The sequence below is a fragment of the Littorina saxatilis genome, linkage group LG5 (genome assembly GCF_037325665.1).
Source record: "Littorina saxatilis isolate snail1 linkage group LG5, US_GU_Lsax_2.0, whole genome shotgun sequence".
Classification (NCBI taxonomy): Eukaryota; Metazoa; Mollusca; class Gastropoda; order Littorinimorpha; family Littorinidae; genus Littorina; species Littorina saxatilis.
The window spans coordinates 26229834-26254037 of record NC_090249.1 but is presented as its reverse complement, the minus strand read 5'-3'; the positions used below and the strand labels follow the sequence as shown (position 1 = coordinate 26254037).

Here is a 24204-nt window from a genome sequence, read left to right as displayed (position 1 = left end):
TTTGGAATCAGGAAATGATAAGGAATAAGATGAAATCATTTTTGGATCGATTTCTTAAATAATAATCGAAGTACTAATTAACCTATTTTCGTTAATTGTGATCACATTTTAAGAGTAAACATGACATATGTATATATTTTTAGATTCAAAAGTTAATGAAGAATACGATGCAACCAATTTTAAATCTGTTTGCAAAAAATCGATTTTAATGACAACTTTAATGAGCAAACTCATTAATTAACTTTTAAGCCTCCAAGCTGAAATGCAATACCAGAGTCCGGGCTTCGTCGAAGATTACTTGACCAAAATTTAAACCAAATTGGTTGAAAAATGAGAGCGTGACGGTGCTGCCTCAACTTTCACAAAAAGCCGGATATGACGTCATCAAAGATATTTATCCAAAAACTAAAAACAACGTCTGGAGATATAATACTCAGGAACTCTCATGTTAAGTTTCATGAAGATCGGTCCAGTAGTTTCTCAGAATCGCGTTATACACACACACACACACACATACATACCCCACACCCTTGTCTCGATTCCCCCCTCTACCTTAAAACCTTTAGTCAAAACTTGACTAAATGTAAAAAGGAGAGTAGACAGAGAAAGAAAATAAAGAGATTGAGTACAGAAGAAAACGGACAGAGTGTAACGTGACCTATTCTAAAAAAATCAAAAAATCTCAGCTTTTCTGTGTTATAAAAATTGTCTCTCCTATTCATATTCTTCCCTTGTTATTTGTACAGTGGAGCTCCTTTTTTAAGAGTCTCAACAAATCTGCGAAAATCAGTTTTGTAAAAGAAGGTAAATGTACAGAAGTTATGAACAGAACATCTGAAAAAGTAGGATTTTAAAACGGGAAGTCTTTAATGGGGGAGGGGTCCACTGCATCATTCATTGTCAGACAGAACTTAGCTAACTTCAAAATGTCAAAAATTTCAAATTCCCTTGTACATGTAGTCTGATTGTTTAATAATGGTAAACTTTCAATTATATGTTTTAAGCAAGAATGATTAAATTTAGCTTAGGTCCAGACATGGGGAGGGTTTTGGGGGGGGGGGGTGATTGGAGGGGTTTCAAGGTGTCAAAATGGAAAAGAAAGAAAAGAGACAAGAAGGCAAAGAAAGTATTAGCTCTTGTGTACAATGTGGAAGGGAAAAGAAAAAGAGCGAAAACATTCCAGCAATTTCCACCACCTGTCTAAACATATATGCATAAAATACTAACCTAACCAAGATAAATCATTTGTATAATTTTAAACCTTTATAACAACAGAAAGGTGTTCAAAGCTTGTATTCCTAGAAGCTTTGGAAAGTAATATTTCCGTATGGCCACACTGTCAATTTCAGCCTGGTGCTCTTGCCACAGTTGCACTATAGCATTATAATTCATGGACTGAATAATAGATAACTGAATTCGAACAGGCTGTGATTGACTTGGCTTTGGGGCAAGTTGCCAATATAATTGTGTTCTTTACAAAGGCCGCTATGAAAAGAACTCATGACTCTAGATGAACTGACGTAACAGCAATACGTGTAGTAAGAGGAGGAAGACAGAGAAGGGTGCAGGGCTATGAACCCCCTCGACAATCTCAATAATTCATTTTTATCAAGCACAGCTTTCAGTTACATTTCTTTAGAAAGCTGAGCTGTTTACAAAAAACAAAACAATTAACTAATTAAAAAAAAATCAAGTAATAAATGGTCCTTTTGTTTGTTTCAAATCTGCAGACTTTTAGTTTTACTTATTTTTGATAAAACATACGATGATGTACCATCACAGTGTCAGTTAATGAAGGCGACAAAGTTATTGAAACTAGCTCATACTTGTTTAATCAAGTCAGAACTTGAACAGATGCTAGACCTCTCAACAAGCAACTTATCCTCCTGTTCAAGATATCATGCTCTTGATGCTTCTTCCTTCTGTTGACAGCTGACAGATAACATCTAAAGAAGACAGACTGTGAGACAAGGACTTGGTTATCTTAGTAGGGGATAGGATCAAGCTCTGCTCTACAATAACAGATAAACACGAGAGAACTACAATCTGTTGACAACCTTTCAACTGTTAGTGTGGCCCGATGAGGAAATTATACGTATGGAATTCCTGTCATGTGTGGAAACAACATAATAGCTTCCTAGTTAAAAGATCAATTATCTGAGGTGTTTCCTTACCAGATTTCCTTTTGCTGTCAGGTAACCTCAAATTATAGGTTTGTGTTACTTGTCAAACAAAGAATAAGTGAAAGGAATATTGGCAAAATTAATTAACTGTATGTATATTATTTTTAAAGGAGCAAACAGTTGTTCAGGCCTGAAAGTGGTATTTTACTCGCCATGGCGAGTAGAAACGTGTAACTGGCAAGTAGAAATGTTCATCTACTCGCCAAATGCGAGTACAGTCGCTGAAACAAATTGTTGGTGTGGCTAGTAAGTTTGCTCTCCGGATAGTACATTTTCACAATCACTATAGCCAAAGGCGAGTACACCATTTGTTGGACTTTCAGGGCTATTGTTACATTTTTTTGTTACCACTATACAGTCGAACTTGCCCTGATGACCAACTTGATAACGACCACCTGCCTAGTACGGCCACCCCAGAGGGTCCAAACATTTTTTTCTTTCTATATTACTTCTTTTTTTTTGTGCCATATTATTATCTTTCCATGCACCCGCCTTTGTGAAGGAAATCATGAATAACACTAACAGGCAAAGTTTGACAGTGATATCCTCCACGCTTTTAGAAGCGCTAACCAGAGATCTAGCGTGACATAGCGAAGTGTGGTGCACGGACTGTGAATTCAGCTCACTGACCAGGAGATTTGACGTTGTAAATCGCAACGAAGATATCGTTACACTTAACCACTGTCCGGGGACAGAGAGGGGTTGTCACAGTAATCGACCGGGAGAAAGGAACCCTGAGTAAAGCACTTAACAGGTAAATGGAATAAGCATTTGAATATCGCTAGTGTTTATCGCATAAGTGAATCGACTAACACTGTAAACTGTAACCATAGGAGACAGATATCTAAGACACGATGTCCGCTATTTATGTTTGTGCAGTGCGTCATATAACCGGTCTGAAAGGAAGATAGCGGCCAGATGACAGTATGAAGGACCTGAGAAGCCGCCGAAGTATCATGATTCGACGGGATTTCGAGAAGCTAGTGCAAGGTTATGGTTGTCCGTATAGTTGGACCATAGAGGTCACAGCAGGGTTCCTGCAGGGCAGAGCTGATACAATTCAATGAGTTTTCAAGGACATTTTCAGGACCAAAAAATGCTTTTCAAGGACATGATTTTCCCCAAATTAATGCAAAGCACCAAGCTTACCTTCAGTTTTTCAAGTCTTCAAACTATTAGTCATTCCATAGTTGTTTCCCTTGCCAACTTCCGGGAAGGGAAGCAACTACGGGTGACTAGTAATAGTTAGTTCGAGAAACTGGATACAGTAGACCGAGGTCACCAGTAGAAGGAATTAGTATTTAAATACATTTCCTAGTGAACGGCCACAGACGCTGTGTAATTCTGTGTATGAACAGAGTTAAAATATACAAGGACTTAATTACTTAAGATATAATGAATGTTTAGTAGGCAGAGCAGACGGTGATTTGAGTCTGCCGGAATATGAACTATAACTATTTTTTGACTACACACGAGCCGTGAGTCGATACCCGTAAAATAGATATCGTGTGCCTGTGAGTTCACGGACTGTTTCTGTATTTCTCTACCTAAGTGAAGGGTAGAGAGTTTTGATAGTGCAATTGTGTACGAGATTATAATCTCGAGTTGTTTTTGCCTACAAAACTGTGAGTACCGGATTTTTGAATACCTAACATTTATGTTTATGATTGTGTGTATTTGTGTGTATGTTGTCATAGCAGAATAATACAGTGGATCATGGAGGGAACCTACATTTGCAGTTGTGTTTGATTCCTGTATGACAGCATTTTAGCTCATTTGCATTCATTCACAGTCTTTGACGACTACTTCTGGTCGGTTCCTTGTGCTGTCATTACAGACAGGTTTGACTGTATAAATGATCGGTTGATCAAATGGTTAACATGAACCCGGCAATAAAACAATGCAGCTTTGAAACTGTACGTCTGAATTGACTGAACATTTTGTTTAAAAACAACACTTGTGAAACTACACACTAACCCGCATGTAAACACACACACACACATGTGCATACACACACACACATGCACGCACACAGAGATGGATATCCACGGAAGGGAATGCTGGAGAGATGCCAAGACTAACCTCTCTCTCTCTCTCTCCGCGTCTCTCTCTCTGTCTCTCTGTCTGTTTGTATTTGTTGAATTTTATGCGTGACTATAATTTATAACTGTGCAGATACTATTGCTGTTATTTTAACCACTATTGTAAGGGGCTGTGGCCTTAGACAATTAAAGATTTGTTCTTGTTCTTGTTCTCTCTCTCTCTCTCTCTCTCTCTCTCTCTCTCTCTCTCTCTCTCTCTCTCTCTCTCTCTCTCTCAAAACACACACAGTCACAGGCAAACGTATTAATCAAACATTGCGCAAAACTCACTGAAAGAAAGCAGCTTCCAAGCCATTGGTGATGGTACTGCTCACTCGCTTGAGGCAATGCGGTTTCCTCACTCGAGTCACTGCATGTGCTTCAGTCGGTTCCATGTTGGTGTTGGCTGCTGTCTCGTGATTATGTGAGGCTCATTTCTCTTTCCGCATTCAGTTCTTCACCTCAACACTCTGTTTTCGCCGCATGATCCTCGAGTTTCTTTCTCGCGGTTACAGTCGGTGTCAACAAACAAAAAGTACAACTAAAGCTAGCGAAGTTACTTCAGCAATCACACCAAATGAGAACTTAGCCAAATTAGAGCGCAAGCACTGACTTCTTGAGTTCCGACCACAGAGATCTATTTCCGACTTATCATATTCGCACTTGGTTATCTTTCTGCGTGCACAAAAGTCACTACAGATTACCGTCACGGCTTACATTTAACTGATTTTCTATCGAGCAAGCGATTCAAACTGAAGGAAAAAGAGAGGGGTGCAGAAAAAAAGAATAGCCGGGGAGAGTGTGTGTGAGTGTGCGCGTGCGTCTGTCTGTGTTAGGGATAAGGCCAAAAAAAAAATAGGTGTGGTTACGGTAACATAGCCCAAAAAAATAGGGTAGGAAGGTAGGCAATCACTTTTTTTTTTTTTAACTTTTTTTCTAATGTGTACAAATTAAACCTACTTGACAGGGAAATAAGTGTGCGACTCGGGCGCTTTCGCTTTCATTGCGTTTTCTTTTTTTTTTCTCTTTTTTTTTTTGGACAAATGTAATAAAAAGTTATAGGGTCGGCCCCTAAAAATAGGGTAGGTCGGGTTACCGTAACCACACCTATTTTTTTTTAGGCCTAATGGTAACAATATTTCACATAGTTTGTATCTCTAAAGAGAGAAAATGTATCGGGTCCAACCAATTTTTCTCCACATCCTCCTCATATTTGGACTAGCCGACTAACTAATCAAGACTAACTAATCAACACTGGGTTTTTTCTGCACACTGAAGTCTACCACTGACCACAGGCGGAAGGTATCGTCCACTGGACTACTACTATCACAGTACATGTAGTCTTTCTTTTGCAACTGAATACAATGGGAAAGACTGGCCATTTAAACAATGCTGTTATAGGCATTGAAGCATGAGCATAAGAGCAACATTCATTGGCAATAGAATATCTTCACTACTGGGGGAAGAGAATCCAAAGCGGTGTTGTTTTTTCTTGAAGCATTCACACAAACTCATGCACTGTGAGTAGGTATGGTATTCATACACTTTTTTATCTGTCAAAATATCACTCAGTACTTGGCTTAGATTTTTACCTGACGTAATCTTTATAAGCAAGCCAAAAGACACGTGTAGATCTGTGTGTTCCACATTCAGTTACAAAAAATGTAATGTACATGTATTGAATTGAATAATTCTGTAGGTGTGATTTTATTTTTGTTGAGAAGCTTGGACCAGTATCCCAAGCCTCCTTGAACAGCAGATGAAGTGCTGACATTGAATTCCTCTGAATTGTATGGCAATGGTGTGTACATACGTGTATTCCTCTAAAGTGTATGACAATGGTGTGTCTTCCTCCAAAGTGTATGACAATGTGTATTCCTCTAAAGTGTATGACAATGGTGTGTATTCCTCTAAAGTGTATGCCAATGGTGTATATTCCTCCTAAGTGTATGGCAATGGTGTGTAAGCTGGGAAGTCTAGCTTCCTTAGTGGTGAAAACTTACTGCACATCCTCCGTTTGAACTGTATTCTTTCTCTCACTCGCATGCCGCTCACACATTATTCCATACTTTCTCCCGGTTTAATACCACAAAAACCAAGAAGTTTTTCCCCGAATCTTTTATTCACTTTGACAAACGGACAACACATGATGCATGCAACCAAGGACAAGATCTGACTTGCTACCTAACCAACACAAGATCATGAGGATGAGCATACGTACACACACACATACACACAATCACAATAGTATAGATCCAGCACAATACAACACCACATTCTAGATGCATCCTACATACATGTGTGACAGGATTTACAAGGGGCTTCAACAGACCCTGCTCCCAACCCACCCTCCCATCTCAGAATTTATCATCAGTCTTATCAACAATACACAGCAACGCAGTCACACAGGATGCACAAATCACATTCAATCTTAAAAGTCCTAACTTGCAAATGACAAAGTCAATCAACAGCGCGACATGATATGAGACCCACTATCAACCACCGTCGCACCCAATCTCCCAAATGCAAAAAAAAGCAAGTATTAAAAATCAATAATAAATACCATCACAAATAAATAGCATATCAGAGACCAATGATATTAAATCACAAATAAAAATATACTTATTTCAAGTATAAATATTCTCCACGGTCAAAACTGCCCAGCTCAGCAATCTTTCACACATCAGTTTTACAGCCACACACCCTCAATTAGCTGCCATGCTTTACTTCGTTATAAAGTTGTCATAAAAAAAATTGAGCCACGACTTTACTGGAGAATTCAGACTTTAACACACCGGACGTTACAACTTTTGGTAAGGAATGGATACACTGTAAATGCGTAGAAGTTTTATGTTTGTTTATTTTAAGTGTTTTGTTATTTACTTGTTTTTGTCCACTTATCCAGGCTTTTGCAAAGTGTTCTATGATCACAGAAATGTACTGCGAGACCTACAGGCGCATTCGTCAGTAAGATATAACAAAATATCTCCAAACCTATCTTTGCAAGACCACTTTCGTAAATGCATTGCATTAGAAACAAAACATTCCCTAAACTTCTTTTTACTCCTATTTTTTTCCTTTAGGTAACAAAGTTAAGCAAAATATCAAATCATTCATTACAGTTCACTTTCCTTATCCTTTAGAAAATGACACGTGTCAAATGCACACAACAGCAACCTTTTTTCCCTAATCAAATGCACCTGTAGGCTCACTCGAGTCGTCACAAAGTCCAAAATCAAACCTCCAGTACAACAGCTTGCATTCACAGACACACACTCACAATCACAACTGGCTGAGCTAGACCCGCCCGGAGGGCTTGGATGGTACAAACTTCAGCAGACCGGAACGCTTCCAGGATCAAGCAAAGGAAGGCGCATGGACCAGCCATGGCCCTCCGATACAACCAGCCGGAACAACCGGTCCACTCATCGTGGATATGGAAGTAAAAAATACATAATACGTGCAAAAAATACAAGCTGAGCCCCGTTATCTGCCGGGCTGCGCAAGCACCTTGTGAGCATGGCGCACACCCCTAAAAGAGGTGCATCCGACACCGGTGACGGATCGTGCAACGGTCAACTTGCGTCAAGCCCGGCGGCTGCAGCATAAGTAAAAACATAGGGTCACCGCTGTGGTGGTGATGGTAACCGCAAAAAAGATAGGCAAAAACCACTGACCGACGTGGTGGGACTAGGGTGTAAAAACGTTTGCTCGTGTCTGCCTTGGTCTCTTAAGCTGTTACGATGGAAATCACAACAAAAAGAAAACAGACGCTAACCTACACAGCACAAGTTTTCTTGGGCCGGTGGTTAGGCTGTTGATTTTTAGCATCAAGCAGTTACCCCAATGGCATCATTAGTTTTTAGCAAACTCATTAATCTGAACCTTAGAGCAATCTCTGGTGTTTAACTTATTATGACATGTCTCTCAAAGTGTTTTGATTCAAGTTCCCCTATTAAGTATGCAGACTAATGCAGTAATTCTTTCTAAATTTGTGCATGCAAACATATCAGTGTAAACATCTGAACTTGTACATATTTGTTCATGATATCACTGAAAGGAAAAGGCTACCAAAAGCACTCTATAGTCGTACCTGTCAAGAAAAAACACTTCTGGTTAGAACAGAGGCCAACTTGTCTCATTTGCCAGCTACACATAACCCAAAGTGATTTTTAAACAATCTTTTTGAACAAAATCACATATCAGGATACCTTGAATTTTTCTTCTGCCAAAAAGATGGACAATTTTGCAAATAATTAACTCAAGACCACACGTCTCGCATTTGACTGAAAGTGAAAACATTGCCAGCTTTGCTGTTTCCTTCAAGTCTTCTAAACTAAAATTACAAACTTGAAAACAGTTCCCCCCCAAAAAGTTGGCGCTCCCAAAAGGAAAAGAAAAATTGTCACATCAGTTGAGTACCTTAATCCTAAAAACTACCCTGAAAACAAAGATCCCTATTGAGAACAGTGTTTCTCCACATAATATAAGCAGTCACACAGCCAAAGCTTACACTACAAATAAAAAGTAGGAGACACATGATATCACTCTTACTCTCGTGATATACCTCAAAACTCGATGAAAAGCTTGGCTGCTTCAGTGCTTGTCGGCTTTACACTGTATTAATGGATCAAGCTGTTCCCACCCTACCATGCCCTAGTTTTTACAAAGGTAGCTCAACAGTGAACAGAAAACAGAGGACAGACAAGCAAGGGTAGCAGAAATTCAAAACAGAGAGACAGAAGTTGTGTAGTAGCAGTGTTAAGGAATCTTATCTTAACTAAGGTAATGTCAGATGCATCTGTAACAATGATTTCTAGGTGACGGCAACAATCCTAGCCAATCATGACTGCTCACAGTGACATGCACAAGGTTACAGACAGGGGGGTGGTTGAACAATGACGGTAATTCTGTGAGGAAGGTTTTCACATGTTCCTCACTTCCCCCCTCCCCTCCTGTGCCCTAGGTTATCTTTATTACTTAAACCTAAACACATAAAACATGGTACATGGACAAGTCCATCCCAACCCGAGACACGTCCCACCCGCTTTTAGAGGGCCTTTAAAACCACCAACAACACAGCGGGGGCTGAAAACAGAACACATTCTGCTGTTCTTTCTGCTAAGCAACGCTGGATGAAAATCTTCACCATGAACAGGCATGTTGTACAGTCAGCAAGCTGATTTGACAATGACAAAACTGATAACAGAAAGCAATCAGCCTCCAGCCTTCCCCCTACTGTTCAAAATGGTTCCAAAGTGCCCCGTGGTATTTAAGTTGAGCAGCATGGCTGCAGCCGGCCAGCAATGGAAGACCGGAGTCACCACCGTCTAATGGAACGGTTGTAGATTCTCCAGCCGGTGCTGGCCGCTCGGCTGCGCCTGCCGCGATGCCCACCCACCTAACGTGGCCCAACCCGGCCCATTTCCCGTCCCCAGCGAGAGTGGATCCTGGTCCTGCCCCACCTACGATGCGTTGGTGGCATGAACAATGACCAGTGCCATCACTCCTCCGCCTGCAATGACACAGACATACAGTACTACTAAATTTGGTTCCACATAAATATTTTACATATAGAAGTAAAGATAAGATACATGAGACATTTCAGAAAAAAAACAAGAACATTTAACCTCTACAAAATAATCATAGAAGTTTTCATAACACTATACAGAACAAGAGAAAATGCTTGTACTGATCACCTTCGCAATTCATACAATTAATCAGTAGCAAATTAACAGCTGCTCCAGCCCCATAAACTTTAAAAAAAATAGTCATTTCCTGTTAATCGTTTCCACTGTGACCTTTAAATTTGACCAGGAGTAGCCAGACTTCGGTGTTGTCTATAACTCAACCCTGTTGTGACCTTAAAAATTGACGAGGGTCATCCTGACTTGAGGCATGTCTAGAGGTCATCAAACCTTAAAGAGTGCAAAGTTTCAAAGATGTACCTTCAATAACATTCGAGAAAAACTAACGCTAAATTGTTCGTCACACACATTATCACCAAGATTCTCCTAATTACTTTGGCGTGTTAAAAAAAAGGACATTGCATGAAGCCGGTAAATTGCAGAAGTACTGAAGGGGGACCAAAACAATCCCCAAATAACCTTAAAATGGGCACTGACAAAAGTTCAACTCACCAACAATTTGAGAGTGAAGAGTAAAATGAGAAAAGAGGACATACCATAAGGTGTGAGGTGTTCACACGCCATAGTTTGTGGCCAGCCTTTCCCGAAGTGGCTGTGGGAACTGGTCCGAGAATTTGCCCCAGTTTTCCTCTCCCACCTGTGTCTTGAACCCATGGAGAATCTGCACATATGCATATATTGTGCGTCAGTTAGGATACAACAGTTCACCTGTCAACTTAGCTAGCTATTTTACAAACCAGTAAAAAGAAACCAGCACTCCATTACATACTGGTTGGTTGGTTACAATGTCAAGTCAAAACACTCATCAGACCTGGGAACCCCTGTTTTGCACTTGAGTATTCTTAAACAAACTTGGTGTATTTTCAGAAAAATGAGCGTACTCCAAAAAGCATTTGAACATCCATGATTAAAACATGCTTCACACGCGTCCGTGACAGCGTTAATTAAGTTTACCTATACATTTCAAACAAATGCTTTTTTCAATGTTGACTGACAAAAACTGTAATCATGTATGTGTCAAAATACTGGATCGGCTTCGGGATGGGCTTGTGAAGAAAAGTAGTCTAGGAATTTTTCTCGTCGTATTTTTTTCCCACTGACCGTACAGATCGTATTCTCGACAGTCATGCGTACAAAATACGGCGAAATTGTATGTGTTCCCAGGTCTGACTCATACAAACACATTAGTTCAGTAACATTTGCAACAGAGAAATGTCAACAGAAACACAAACCAGTAGCAGTGACCACTTTACCATTTCATTTCCTGTCTTTTCAGGCTAAAACCGGCAAAATAACAGAAATTTCCAGTGAACACCCATCTCATATTATATGGCAGCAGAACAGATATATACTGAAGCGACAGTAGCTGCATAATACAATTAAAAAAATATTACACACAACACTTTACCACAACAGACAAAAAAGTTAACTTTTCTGCCTAATCTCTTCTATGACAATAGCATGACTAAAATCTTGACAATGAAAAAGACAAAAGTGCTATCAAACTGGAAACTGTTTATGTTCTAGAACATTTTGAAGCCCCACAACAATAAACGACCCAGTGTGTTCTCAAACTGCTGATTGGCTTACCTTGTAGAACATCTCCTTGAGGTCAGGTTTGGGGTGCATCCACGACGCAATGGCATCGCAGAAGAAGATGAAATCCTGCACAACTCCAGCCGGGTTCACTCCGATCATGAGGCACACGCCACGGAAGGCAGAGTCCTTCTCCTCATTGTCGCGAATGTTGCGCAATGACGTGCACCTAGACCAGAAAACAGGGAGCATGGTTTTACTTCCACCTTGACAGCCACAGCATGTACAAATGTCTTGCTGGTTTTGACAATGACAAGGTTAATATCTTGCATGTTATCTAACACCATCACCGACAGACATAACCCATGATCATACTTGACCTTCATATCCTCGGAGAAAGCCGTCAACGGACACGTATGCTTTCACGGACCAACATGTGTCAAGTTGTAATTTTCAGAACGTCTATTGACGAAGGAAAAATTGCAGCTGTTCCGAGCAGACAAAAGAAAGAGCAGGCCGAAATGTGTAGTTCCTGCTCAAGCATTTGATACTTGAAACTGTAACTAACTGTAAAAACTGACCCTGTCACAAGCCAAAACCAGCAAGCCATTCACAACATATAGATTCAAGGTATCACTGCATCAATGTTCTTATTTTCTATCCTGACCCTAATTCACGGCTAACGCGTTGTTTCACTTTTACTTCCCTCTCTCCCTATTTTCTCAGTTATAAACCAAACTCAGTACATTTATTACTTGTGCAGTGTGACGATAAGGAAACTTAAAATAATAAGGCACACTTCACTTTAATTAAGAACAAGTATACTGAAAACACATCCACCTAAAGCCCTACAATACATAACACAATATATTTAAGCAAGTACAGACAGAATCCATTCCAGAAAAATACCACAGTAACTTTAAAACCGAAGGGGAAGTTTCATTATACAATAGAAGCTCACAATGAATACACTGTAAACAGTCCTTTAACATAAAATACACTGATCACCCAAAATCAAAGCTTAACTAGTAAGCCTTATCACATAAAATACAGAGACAACAACATTCAATATTCTATTCAAGTATAGCTTTATGGGAGCTGGTCTCCCTACTAAATGAGTTTACTAAAAACTTGTCTGTCTAAACACTTAATAGGGTATATGGGGACCCAGTTTACGTGCTAATCAAACTCTTGACTTATATTTTCTTTACTCCTTGAGAAAACAATTACATGCTAAAAAACAGTAACATAGTCATAAGCACATAACAAAGAATTTAAACTTGCTATTCGTGCGCTCTAAAATGTAAATAATTCAAACTAGGTGGCCAAATTTATTTTAAAAATTGGCATCAGAATAAAAGGCTATAAAAAACAGCAACATACAAGGAAATTTCCACAATAAATATAAAATAAAATAAAAACATGATTAAAATCACAAGAATATTTCATTAATATGGAAAAAAAATTATAATAAAAAGAAAAAAGAAAAAGTTACACACCACTGCCTGATAAACTGGTGTAAATGAGGAGCAACATCTTGTGGGCATACTAAACCGAGGCGACCAATTGTTATGGCTATGATAGGACGACGAGTTGACAAGACGCAGACGGGGAGCAAATATAAAGGGAAGAAACAGAGAAAGACATCCAATCAACAAAACATACATAAAAATCAGTCACATCTCTGGAATAAAAAGTGAAAGATGGTTAAAAAATAATAAAGAAAACAAAAAATAATGAATTTCATAAGATGCTGCTGTACACAAAAAGTGTTCTCTGTCTTATGTGTCTTCAGGAGGATTTACCCAAGTCCCACCCTCTTTTTTTCTCTCCTCTTAGTCTTACTCAGCGTCATTTCATCTGCAGCAGACTCAAAAGAAAACAAAAATCACAACACGAAACACAACATCCAAAAGTACTACTTACAAAGCAATTTTCACATCTTATCTTTTTTTGCCCCTGAGCAGCCCTTCAAGTTCCAACTTAAAAGTGGCCATTCATGATATCATCAACATAAGAACATCAGAAATGCATTGAAACAAAGAAAACCTTTTCCAATCAATCCAATCACATGAATGCATCATGCATTTCTGGCCACCACAATTTTCTTTTAACCCTTTTTTTTTGTCCTAGTTCCTTCAGAGCCAGAAACTTTGCACTGAACCCTGCTTATCAACACCATCCAGGGGAAAAGGAAACACTCAATCAGTCAGCCCTTACCTAACCACTTTTTTTTCCCCAGAGGAGCCTTCAAGTTATCTGGCAAGTCTAGCCGATGCACAGCTACTGAATTTTGTAAATAGCCTTGCAGCACCCATGAAATACACTTCATGTTTAACCAGAAACTCACAAATCAGGGGGGAAAGTTAGCTAGGTAAATTGTACCCCTCTGTGGAAGTTAATGTTTCTGTGATGCATTCATGGACACACAACATCAAAAAACTCTATTCCCCAAAATCAAATTTTGAAGACTTCAAATGGCGCTTACATCTAATGCACTTTCCCCAACTACATACAAAACAACAAGACTAAAAGATTTCTCAAAGCAAATGATATCTCGTGCATCCACAAAACCCCATCTAGCAAATAATGTTTGCTTTGGCTCAATTAAATCACATTGCATTGAAAATTTCCCTCCACAGCAATATGCCATGAGACACCAAGTGCAACACACACACACACACACACTTGACAACTCTGCTTCGTCCCCGAGCTAACTGAAATTTTATGTACAGCAGCAATTTTGGATTTGACTGCACTTTATTGAATTTTGTCTCTTCTTTAAGAGCTTCTCCCAGTCAGGAAAATAACCGCCGAACACACGACAGTATTACTCAGACATGACAAAACAAATGTAATTAGACACAAATATCATGTGGTGTGTTTGTAACACTTGGACTGTAAAAACATGTCACAAGACAAAACATGAAACCACGGTGACATTATGGCGTCTTGCACAGAGTGGGCAGGTAAAAGAGAACTAGATCAAGGTAAATAAATTGTAAAACATTGCGCCTCAACAAAACAAACCATATAGGAGTGGAAAAAAATGTATGCGAAATACAAGTATGAATTTCTGTATAAAATGGTGTATACTGAACCAAATGTAGCCAGGGAAAGCGCTTCTGTGATAGTACTCAATTTGGTTAATCTAGTAAAAGCTCCTCTTTAACAATTTCAGAAAGTAAATGTCAAGGCGACAATTTTTCTGTGCTTCCCTCTCTTATTTCAGAACCAAATGAGAAATCACACACCCTCAAATCTTGTTTCCAGAGAAAAGTTTAAGATACATAAATGCATCAAAACCAAAAGCACCATTACCATTTACGTCTCTGCGTCATTGATAGCTCAACAGAACCTTTCAAGGCCAGTTTCTTTTGGTTTCAAAAGGCCTTTCTTTTACAGCCCGGGCTAAGCTTGTTTTGAACAAAAGATAAGGAGGCACTCTTTGCACAAGCTGATGACACCTAATCTGTTTAAAACCACTTTCTGTTTATCAACCTACTCCTAATGGAGGAAGGGGGTGGCAAGGACTAGACCTACACTTGTAGCTTTTTTTCCCTTTTATCACTTAGAAGTATGGTTCTATCTGAATGGGGCTTGAAGCAAGAGGGCCATGTGAAGTCTTCCTACCATTGCAGACCTGAAAGGCGCAGTGAGGCGGGGCGCACAACTCACCTGTGTTCTCTAACAGAGTCTTGGGGGTGTTGGAGCGGTTGATGATGTCCACCAGTGGGCCCAGCACCATGGTGACAGATGGCTGCATATCCGCCCCTGCAACAGTCCACACCGTCATCACTTTTCTTTTTTTCTTTCTTTATCTTCGTCTTGCTATTATCCCATGGTTGGAAAATGTATGGTTGCTTTCTTCCAATGGAAAGCTAGCAGCAACAAGAGTAGCGCTACCCAGGTGCATGCATGTTTTTGGCCTTATCAGGCATCTGCACTTTTGTAAGGACAAGCATTATAAGCATTTCTTTATCAGTTGAAAACTCAGGTCAGACAGTACGAATACCAAGACTCTCACTGAATGGTCAAGGTTGGATTAATTGTCATCACTTCTGGCATCAACAACAAGAAATTCCCCATTTCTCCCACACTAATGACAACATGTTTGAGCATCATTCCAAACGTTATTATCCCACGGTTGGAAAATTTACTGTCGCTTTCTCCCAGTGGAAAACCAGCAGCAACACGGCAGCAACAGAGACATGGGTAGTTTCTGAATCATCACATAAAAGTTGACCCATGTCCTTCCTGGCTTCCGATTTAACCCAGTGACCCAAGGATCACAAGACCAGTGCTCTACCGATTGAGCTACCTGACCACCACGTTTAGCTGACAAGGTATATATGTAAAGCCAGTCCTGGCAGAGTGGGTACTATAAAACAATAGCAGACCAGATAAGCATGTGGACAAAATATCTCCACTGCACAAAGCATATTGGCATCCTATATGCTACAACTAGCCATTTTCCTTAGAAGCATTTCTTTATCAGTTGAAAACTCAGGTCAGACAGTACGAATACCAAGACTCCCACTGAACGGTCAAGGTTGGATTAATTGTCATCACTTCTGGCATCAACAACAAGAAATTTCCCATTTCTCCCACACTAATGACAACGAGTTTGAGCATCATTCCAAACGTTATTATCCCACGGTTGGAAAATCTACTGTCACTTTCTCCCAGTGGAAAACCAGCAGCAACACGGCGGCAACAGGGACATGGGTAGTTTCTGAATCATCACATAAAAGTTGACCCATGTCCTTCCTGGCTTCCGATTTAACCCAGTGACCCAAGGATCACAAGACCAGTGCTCTACCGATTGAGCTACCTGACCACCACGTTTAGCTGACAAGGTATATATGTAAAGCCAGTCCTGGCAGAGTGGGTACTATATAACAATAGCAGACCAGATAAGCATGTGGACAAAATATCTCTACTGCACAAAGCATATTTGCATCCTATATGCTACCGCTAGCCATTTTCCTCAGAAACATTTATCAGTTGAAAACTCAGGTCAGACAGTACGAATACCAAGACTCCCACTGAACGGTCAAGGTTGGATTAATTGTCATCACTTCTGGCATCAACGAAAAGAAATTCCCCATTTCTCCCACATTAATGACAATAAGAAGTTTGAGCTTCACTTAAACCAAATCAATTTTTCAAAATTTAACATTAAGATCAGTTGTCTGGAGCAAAAAGTCAAAACACTGCCTTACAAGTACATTTACTACCAACTACCCTAGCACACGAACACCAAAGAATACTGCGACATATCACTGTAATGATGACGCTGCATCACAGACAAACTCCTCCTCTATCATGAATTCTAGATAACCAGAACACTCACCCATCTTGATGGAGATTTCTCCAATGGCCCAGGTGGCGTTGTTGCAGACAGAGATGAATTCAGGGTTGAGATTCGCTGCCAGAATTGGCATGAAGTCAGCTGCACAGACAAAAAGCATCAAGATTAATAAAAACTTTTAGAGGTAGGGGTGCCGAAATAAATGCAATAACATGTATTGCCTAAATGTTCAGGTAACTCTTCATATCTGATGTTCAAATCTAGTCTTCATTTTACCAGATTAACTTTATCTCTCACTCACACTCCACACCCCTCCCCCTCCTCTTTTTGGCAGTAGCTGCTCATGTTCCATCTGGACTTCAGCAGTAGCTCCTCATGTTCAATCTGTACTTCAGCACCACATATGTAATTGTGTACTAACCCGGTCAGACAGTACGAATACAACCACAACTATCAGTATTTTTCAAGGTGGGTAGGTTGTCATCACACCTGGGTTTAACTTGATACACCGAACTAACCTGTCCTGAATCAAACCACTTTCTCCAGATGACACATAATACAAGAATACACCTCAACTGTCGAAAACGCACAACACACTCTCTTACCAATGCAGGGACGAACATGTTGGAAACAGGCTTTGGTCAGGTCTCCCAGGAGAGCAAAGGAACTCTGTCTCACTTCCGGCATCGGGTCCTGTAAGTCACAACACTCATACTTACTTACATATCAGGGATGAAAGCTGAGAATAACTCAAATCAGGCACAGTCCCAAACTAACCCCATGAAAGTGACGTCACATACTGAAAGAAGACCAACTGTCCGAGGTTCACTCAGTGAGACTGTAAACCTCGCACAGGGCTAGTAAATTGGGTTATTGTCCAGGAATATTAGGCTTGATGTTTAGATGACACTCACATGTTCAGCTTTGTCTTGTCAACATTTTTCCTCCTTGCTTTTGTGGAAATTCACAAGATATGCTGTGAAAAAATCTTTCAAATCAGGAATTCCGGGGATCCCGAGTGGAATTTTCATCCCTGAATCATCCATGGCACATTGAAGATTACATCTAACTGTAGTCTAGATAATTAAAAAGCTTGTTCCACCCTTCATTTAACCAGACACCTTTCACTAAAACAATCTTACTAACTAAAGCCCAAACTTATTTCTGCTCAACATATGCACACGAATAATAAAGTAGCACACACAAAAATGCATTTGCAAAATAAGCATAAGCAATATCCAACCTGCATGCACTGGTAGAGAAGCTTGAGGATGTTAGAGTTGCCCACCAGGGTCTCAATGTGGTGTTCCAGACCCTCAGCCAGGCCGCTCAACAGGTCCAGGGCCACGATCATGAAGTCCTTGTCTGGAGGGTCATACTGGTCTGGCTGGGACAGGTTGGCCTGCACATGACACACATTTGCAATACTGAAAAATATGCATATATGCTAAGGAGTGGCAATAAAAACCTAGACAGCGAACACTGTCAGCATACAATCAAAGCAGCAATGACTGATTTGCGACTTGAAATAAAATGACTTTGCACAACAGTAGAACCTGCCCTGGCAACCACCTATCAATAACAACCACCTGCTCATAACAACCATCCCAATGGATTCCAACAAGATTTTTGCTATACCATTCACCTTTCCATAGCAACACCTGTCTAAAACAACCACTTTTGGTCAGTTCCTTCGGTGGTCGCTATGGACAGGTTACTGTATTTTGTCACTTCCTACTGCACACACAGGTCATTTATCAGAGAAATTGCAGAATAAAGATAGTGATATGTCAATAAAATCTGAGGAATCGCAGATATAAAAATTTTTTATAAAGGAGCTTCAAAAACAGAAACAAGAAGGGCAAAGCCCATACGACTCACATGCTTTACCTTCTGCTTTACACATTTTTCCTACCAAAATACATGTGACCTTCATCCAAGGTCATGCAACACAAAGCTGTTAATTCAAGACATAGGAAGTACAATGGTGCTTATTGGCTCTTTCTACCATGAGATATGGTCACTTTTAGTGGTTCACTACCTTATTTTGGTCACATTTCAAAAGGGTCAAAGTGACCTTGACCTTGATCATATGTGACCAAATGTGTCTCATGATGAAAGCATAACATGTGCCCCACATAATTTTTAAGTTCGAAACAGTTATCTTCCATAGTTCAGGGTCAAGGTCACTTCAAAATATGTATACAATCCAACTTTGAAGAGCTCCTGTGACCTTGACCTTGAAGCAAGGTAAACCAAACTGGTATCAAAAGATGGGGCTTACTTTGCCCTATATATCATATATAGGTGAGGTATTGAATCTCAAAAACTTCAGAGAAAATGTGAAAAATAGCTGTTTTTTAGACAACATTTATGGCCCCTGCGACCTTGACCTTGAAGCAAGGTCAAGATGCTATGTATGTGTTTTGGGGCCTTGTCATCATACACCATCTTGCCAAATTTGGTACTGATAGACTGAATAGTGTCCAAGAAATATCCAACGTTAAAGTTTTCCGGACGGACGGACGGACGGACGGACGGACGACTCGGGTGAGTACATAGACTCACTTTTGCTTCGCATGCGAGTCAAAAAGCATGCACACTTCTCTATTTTCTTATAGAACAGACACTCATCACAGACATGGCAGAACAAAGACAGATGGAACACAAAAAGATACCCAGAAACCCCTAAGGCTAACTTACGTAATTCTGGTTGAGGGTCTGCTCCACCAGGTGGACACAGCGACGGTAGACTGGTTCACAGTAGGGAAGAAAACCAGACTGCAGAGCTGTGGCCACACTAGACAAGCACTGAAACACAAACAATCATAACCTTTATATATTTTTTGTCAAAACATGAAGATTGAAATACAAAGAACATAGCCTTTTTACTCTCGGTTGCATGCCAAAGGACAGAGGTTTCACTGTACAAATCATCTTCTGAAAGTGAATGGAACACACAGTAGTCTTCTGCATTACAGTACAATACACCACAACACCTTATTCCCATCCCAAACTCCCATGTCTATGCAATTCTTACAATCACTTACAGTTGTGCTTTCAGTCACAAGGCACATCAAACACTCTTTAAAACAACCTGCAGTGTGCTTTCAGTCACAAGGCACATCAAACACTCTTTAAAACAACCTGCAGCTACTCTAGCCATTACAAGTCAAACCCAAAACACATTGTCAGAACACCCAACAACCTCAAAAATAAGATCTCAGAAATTTAAAAAAAAATCAGGGGCATCAGAGATGTCTACATTTGTAGAGAATACATCCCTTTGCTCCTTACAGCTGGTCATTTAACACTCTGCTTCACTTGGTTTTGGGTTAAAGATAACCCAAATATATTCAGCTTTTCTTGCCATTTCCCCTTCTTAAAGGCTTCGACAATTCAGGAAATGAGTGTTAAATCAGTAAATCCTGATGAGAAGTTTCATCCATGAGAACCCTAAACACAATACAACCCATTAAAGTTGGCTACCTCAAGCAGTGGGAACAGGTCTTTGTCCTCATCTTTCAGCTGGTTCCACTTTTGTATCAAGGGTGGCATCAATAGGTTGACATAATCCTGCCCAAACAACAGTGTCATTGTAAAAACTGTAAACATCTACACACTGGATGGCCTTATCAGACCTGTTAACCCCCAAAACTGTAATAGTCATGTCAAAAATAATAATCTGATGACCAAAATAGTGATCAAGTGGTTACCAATTGCCAATATTAGCACCACCAACCTAATTTGAAGCACATTTGAAAATCAGTCTGGATAAAATGTAAAATTTCAAGAATAAATTTTGATTTAATTAATATACTTACCAACTTACATAGATAGCAATAACTTCGTTTGGTTGCTAAGACATTGAAGCACTCTTACATGGTAACATGGGGAGATAACTCTAAAACAAAACCCTCATGCCATATATGGCATGGTCCGTGGTGGTTATCTCCCCTTACCGGTGCTGTGCGCATGCGCAGGAAGTACACCGGTGATACTCATTCCGTCCTGAAACATACCCCTTTAAACAATTTGCGGGGCAGGCTGGGAGGGAATTCGATATGTGAGTTGGTAAGTATATTAATTAAATCAAAATTTATTCTTGAAATTTTATATTAAATTACATATTCTTACTCAACTCACATAGATAGCAGATTGCTAATCTAGGTGGTGGGTAAATTTACTCACAGTTAACATCTTGCCAGTATCTGGCCTGCAGCTACAATAGCTGGCAGACCGAAAGTTCTGTACTGCCGGACACCAGATACGTCCCGTAGGTAAACATATAAAAAGGCATCTTCTGATGTCTAGTAGATGTGTACTATAATAGCGGGTACTTAAAATATCCCGCAGATAGAAACTCATGACTACGTTCTTGCACGTTCAATGAGCTGCATTCATGACTTATGTAAGTCTCTCAGACTTGAGAACAGGTAAAGAAGAGGCCCACACTCTGACTTCTTGAGTCCGTGCTGCCTGAAGAGGGAGGACTGACTGCCCCCCCCCCCCCCCCTTTCTTGCCACCACTGTAGGTATGCCTAATCAATGTGGCAGACCATCTAGCTAAGGTTGACTTCGCTAAGTCATTGCCTCTACAAGAGTTGATGGAAATAAACAAAAGCCTTTGTTCTGATGATCTAAACGGACCAGTGCGAGTTAGAAATATATTTAAAACTCGAAATGTTCAATAGGCTAATATGGCTCTAGCAGAGCCAAAATATTGCAAAGTGGATTGAATTGTATTATCGGAGCTGGTTCCTCCGGTTTCTGATTAATAGTCAGAAATTTGAATTAAAACCTAAGCGCTATAGATCAGTCTTTCTCCAAAGAGATGTCTATAGCAAAACCCAGATAGAAAATGCACCTACTCCCACTTCTCTCAGAAGCTACTAGAGTAAGTATGACCGCTTCCCGTGTTTAGATTAGCAAGGCTAATTTTGTCAAGGATTAAACAATCCGATCTCAAAAACTCCAAAACCAGGAGCAAATCCCAAGTCGGGACTGGAGATTTGTTCTCGGCCAACCAAAGGGAGGCTCCCTTAATCACGCTGGCTATAAAGAGCCCAAGTGAAAAAATTGTGCGACCTAGCTGTTTCAGTGCAACTGATACCGCGTAACGTCTTAAAACAGAGATGTGGGAGAAAATTCGGAAAGCCAGAATAGGTGGTTCGCCACCTGCAATGAACGGAGAGAAGTGGAGTTCTTTCCGTTAATATTACGCCATTTGTTCCAAGCCAGTCAATGTGACATGAAAACTAAGACGCTGAACCCTTATGGGATCTCTAGACCAAATCCAGAGTTGAGGCAGAAGCCCCTGAGCGTCTCAATAAATCCCGTACAGCAGACACCCGTGTGGCTCGAGTGTAAAAAACGGCACCCTCTTGCCAGCCTTAAGGACTGGCAACCAATAATGAATGGGCCCATAAAATGCGACCGACAGGCCACTCAAAGTAAAATCGAGAGTATTATCCGGGAAACGGGGAGACGAACATTTAGCCGAAGGTGATAGTACCGAGAGGCAAAAAACTTCTATCAGCGGCTTCTCCAAATTCACCAGAAGGAGTAGAAGCGCGTAGTGAGATAGAGTCCAATCCGTGTGGACAGTCTTGGCCGACCGACTAAGAAAATCTGCCAAGTCACAGAGCCTCTCAGAAAGGTACTTCACTAGATCATAAGATCTCGTGGTGGTAACACCACATTAAAATCTTGCATGCTCGATGTGGCAGCGATGAGGAGCGAGATGCCCCCCCCCTTGCTTATTGAGATAAAAAGGCCACTGTGGTGTTGTCTGATTGAATCAACACATGTTCTCCCCTGACAAGGGGAAACAATTCCACAAGAAACAGAAGAACTGCTTCGCTGGTGGAGAGAGAATCAATGGAAACGCCTTGCATGAGCAATGATGTGAGAATCCAATGATTGGTTGTGTCTGTGAACCAGCCGAGAAAAGACACTAACATGTTCCAGCTCTTTGTTTGATTGCTTAGAATCAAAATAAAATGTAGCCACTTCCAATCTACTTTCCAAAGGTGGAAATAAACATAGGCACGATCTATGTAAGTGACCCAAGAAAGGACCTCAATAAAGTGGAAGTCCTAATTCCCCCTCCAGCCGCTGTGGAAAACACAAAGGCAAAGTGGAGAGAGATGACAAGCACAAAGACTCCAGTTGACAGAACCGTCAATAGTAAGAATAAAAACGTGCTATTGTTTGCCCACTTAACCCGACGCTAAACTGCGGTGGGTATTTGGCAAAGCGCCAAGCCGGGGAGAAGATAAACAAACCCGACCTCTGAATCGCCCCGAGGGGATAAAGTGATGGGTATTTGGCAAAACGCCATGCTGAGAAGATAAAAGCCAAAGCTGAGAACAGCCAGCTTAGTGCTTTTCTTAGATAAGAAAAGCCAGGCCTGCCGTGGGCTTTTATTTTGCTGTGAGTTTCTCTTTGTTAGAGAAGAGTCTGCGTGCAAAGAAGAGGATTCGAAGAAAACCCTCAAGCAAGGAAGAGAATAAAGTCTCACCGACAGAACAATACTGTCGGCCGAGGCCTTCTTTCCAGTGAACAGCAAAGCTTAATCCTTTGTAAGTGTGTCCCAACAGAACACAAAGGCAACCCGTGAGTACGTAACTGCACAAGGGAAAGAACGAATCAAAGTCTTGTTCAAAGACGATAATAGAAAGAAGTGCGGCCACAATCTTCCACAGCCAGGAGATCATTGTTCTTGAAAAAAGACAGTTTCTCCTTGCTATGAACATTAAGATGTATGATCGTCAAGTCCGGTGAATAGTAAGAAGAAAAGAATAAAGTTCTTAGGCTTGGTGTAACCGAGGCCTACGGATAGCGCTCAGCGAGTGATGCGTTACTTGCGCGGGTGACGCAAGCGAAAACAACGCCGCCTCGCTGCCCCCAAGGAAGTGGTGGCAAAGGAGAATCATTTGATAAAACTTCCACAAGTTCAAATGCCCCCGAGGGAGGATCTAAGAACTTAAAGTTCGAAAAAATTTCCTGAAATAAGGTTCAAATCAGCCGAATGTGACGCAAGCCACAGCAAACCTGAAGCAGGAGCCTCCCCAAATCAGTGATGCCGGCAAAGGCAGAGGTGGGGCAAAACCTCGTGTGAGAAAACTTTTATAAGTTGAAAAAGCCACGAAAGGAGACTCTAAAACTTAAAGTTCGCAGATTGTTCCTGAGAAGGAGCAAAATCAGCCAAAGCTGATAGTGAAGTAACGGCAGATGACTATGCTACTGCTAACCCCTCAGGGAAACAGTGCGTAGTAACCTCTGCGGCTAGTGCCAAACACGATGGCAGCTTCCTGTTCAGTAGTATCCCAACGATCGTTGAAAGGATAAGAACAGGAAACCAATCCCAGCAAGGCAACATCTGCCGAAACCGGAAAAGGTTGGGGAAAAAAGAAATTCCCGGAAGCCAGAACTTTCGG

At 40.6% G+C, this 24204-nt stretch overlaps 2 protein-coding genes across 4 annotated transcripts in view; both read right to left on the bottom strand.

Annotated features, from left to right (window-relative positions):
- Positions 1–4791, bottom strand: part of LOC138966708 (patched domain-containing protein 3-like) — a 28370-nt gene extending 23579 nt beyond the window's left edge. For both annotated transcript variants that reach the window (XM_070339020.1, XM_070339021.1), the window contains exon 1: positions 4556–4791. In XM_070339020.1, coding sequence (XP_070195121.1) covers positions 4556–4659 — 104 coding nt within the window. In that variant the 5' untranslated portion in view covers positions 4660–4791. The remainder of the gene's footprint in view (positions 1–4555) is intronic.
- A 1573-nt stretch (positions 4792–6364) lies between these two features.
- LOC138966707 (transportin-1-like) overlaps positions 6365–24204 on the bottom strand; it is a 36988-nt gene continuing 19148 nt past the window's right edge. The window contains exons 13-22 of one of the 2 annotated variants that reach the window (XM_070339018.1): positions 20252–20338; positions 19466–19573; positions 18006–18164; positions 17368–17455; positions 16805–16903; positions 15127–15222; positions 12948–13023; positions 11503–11677; positions 10449–10573; positions 6365–9779 (exon numbers count right to left, since the gene is read on the bottom strand). In XM_070339018.1, the coding sequence (XP_070195119.1) occupies positions 10466–10573; positions 11503–11677; positions 12948–13023; positions 15127–15222; positions 16805–16903; positions 17368–17455; positions 18006–18164; positions 19466–19573; positions 20252–20338 (996 nt within the window). In that variant the 3' untranslated portion in view covers positions 6365–9779; positions 10449–10465. Of the gene's footprint in view, positions 9780–10448; positions 10574–11502; positions 11678–12947; positions 13024–15126; positions 15223–16804; positions 16904–17367; positions 17456–18005; positions 18165–19465; positions 19574–20251; positions 20339–24204 lie in introns of those variants that run through there. The other variant, XR_011455744.1, reaches the window with a different exon arrangement.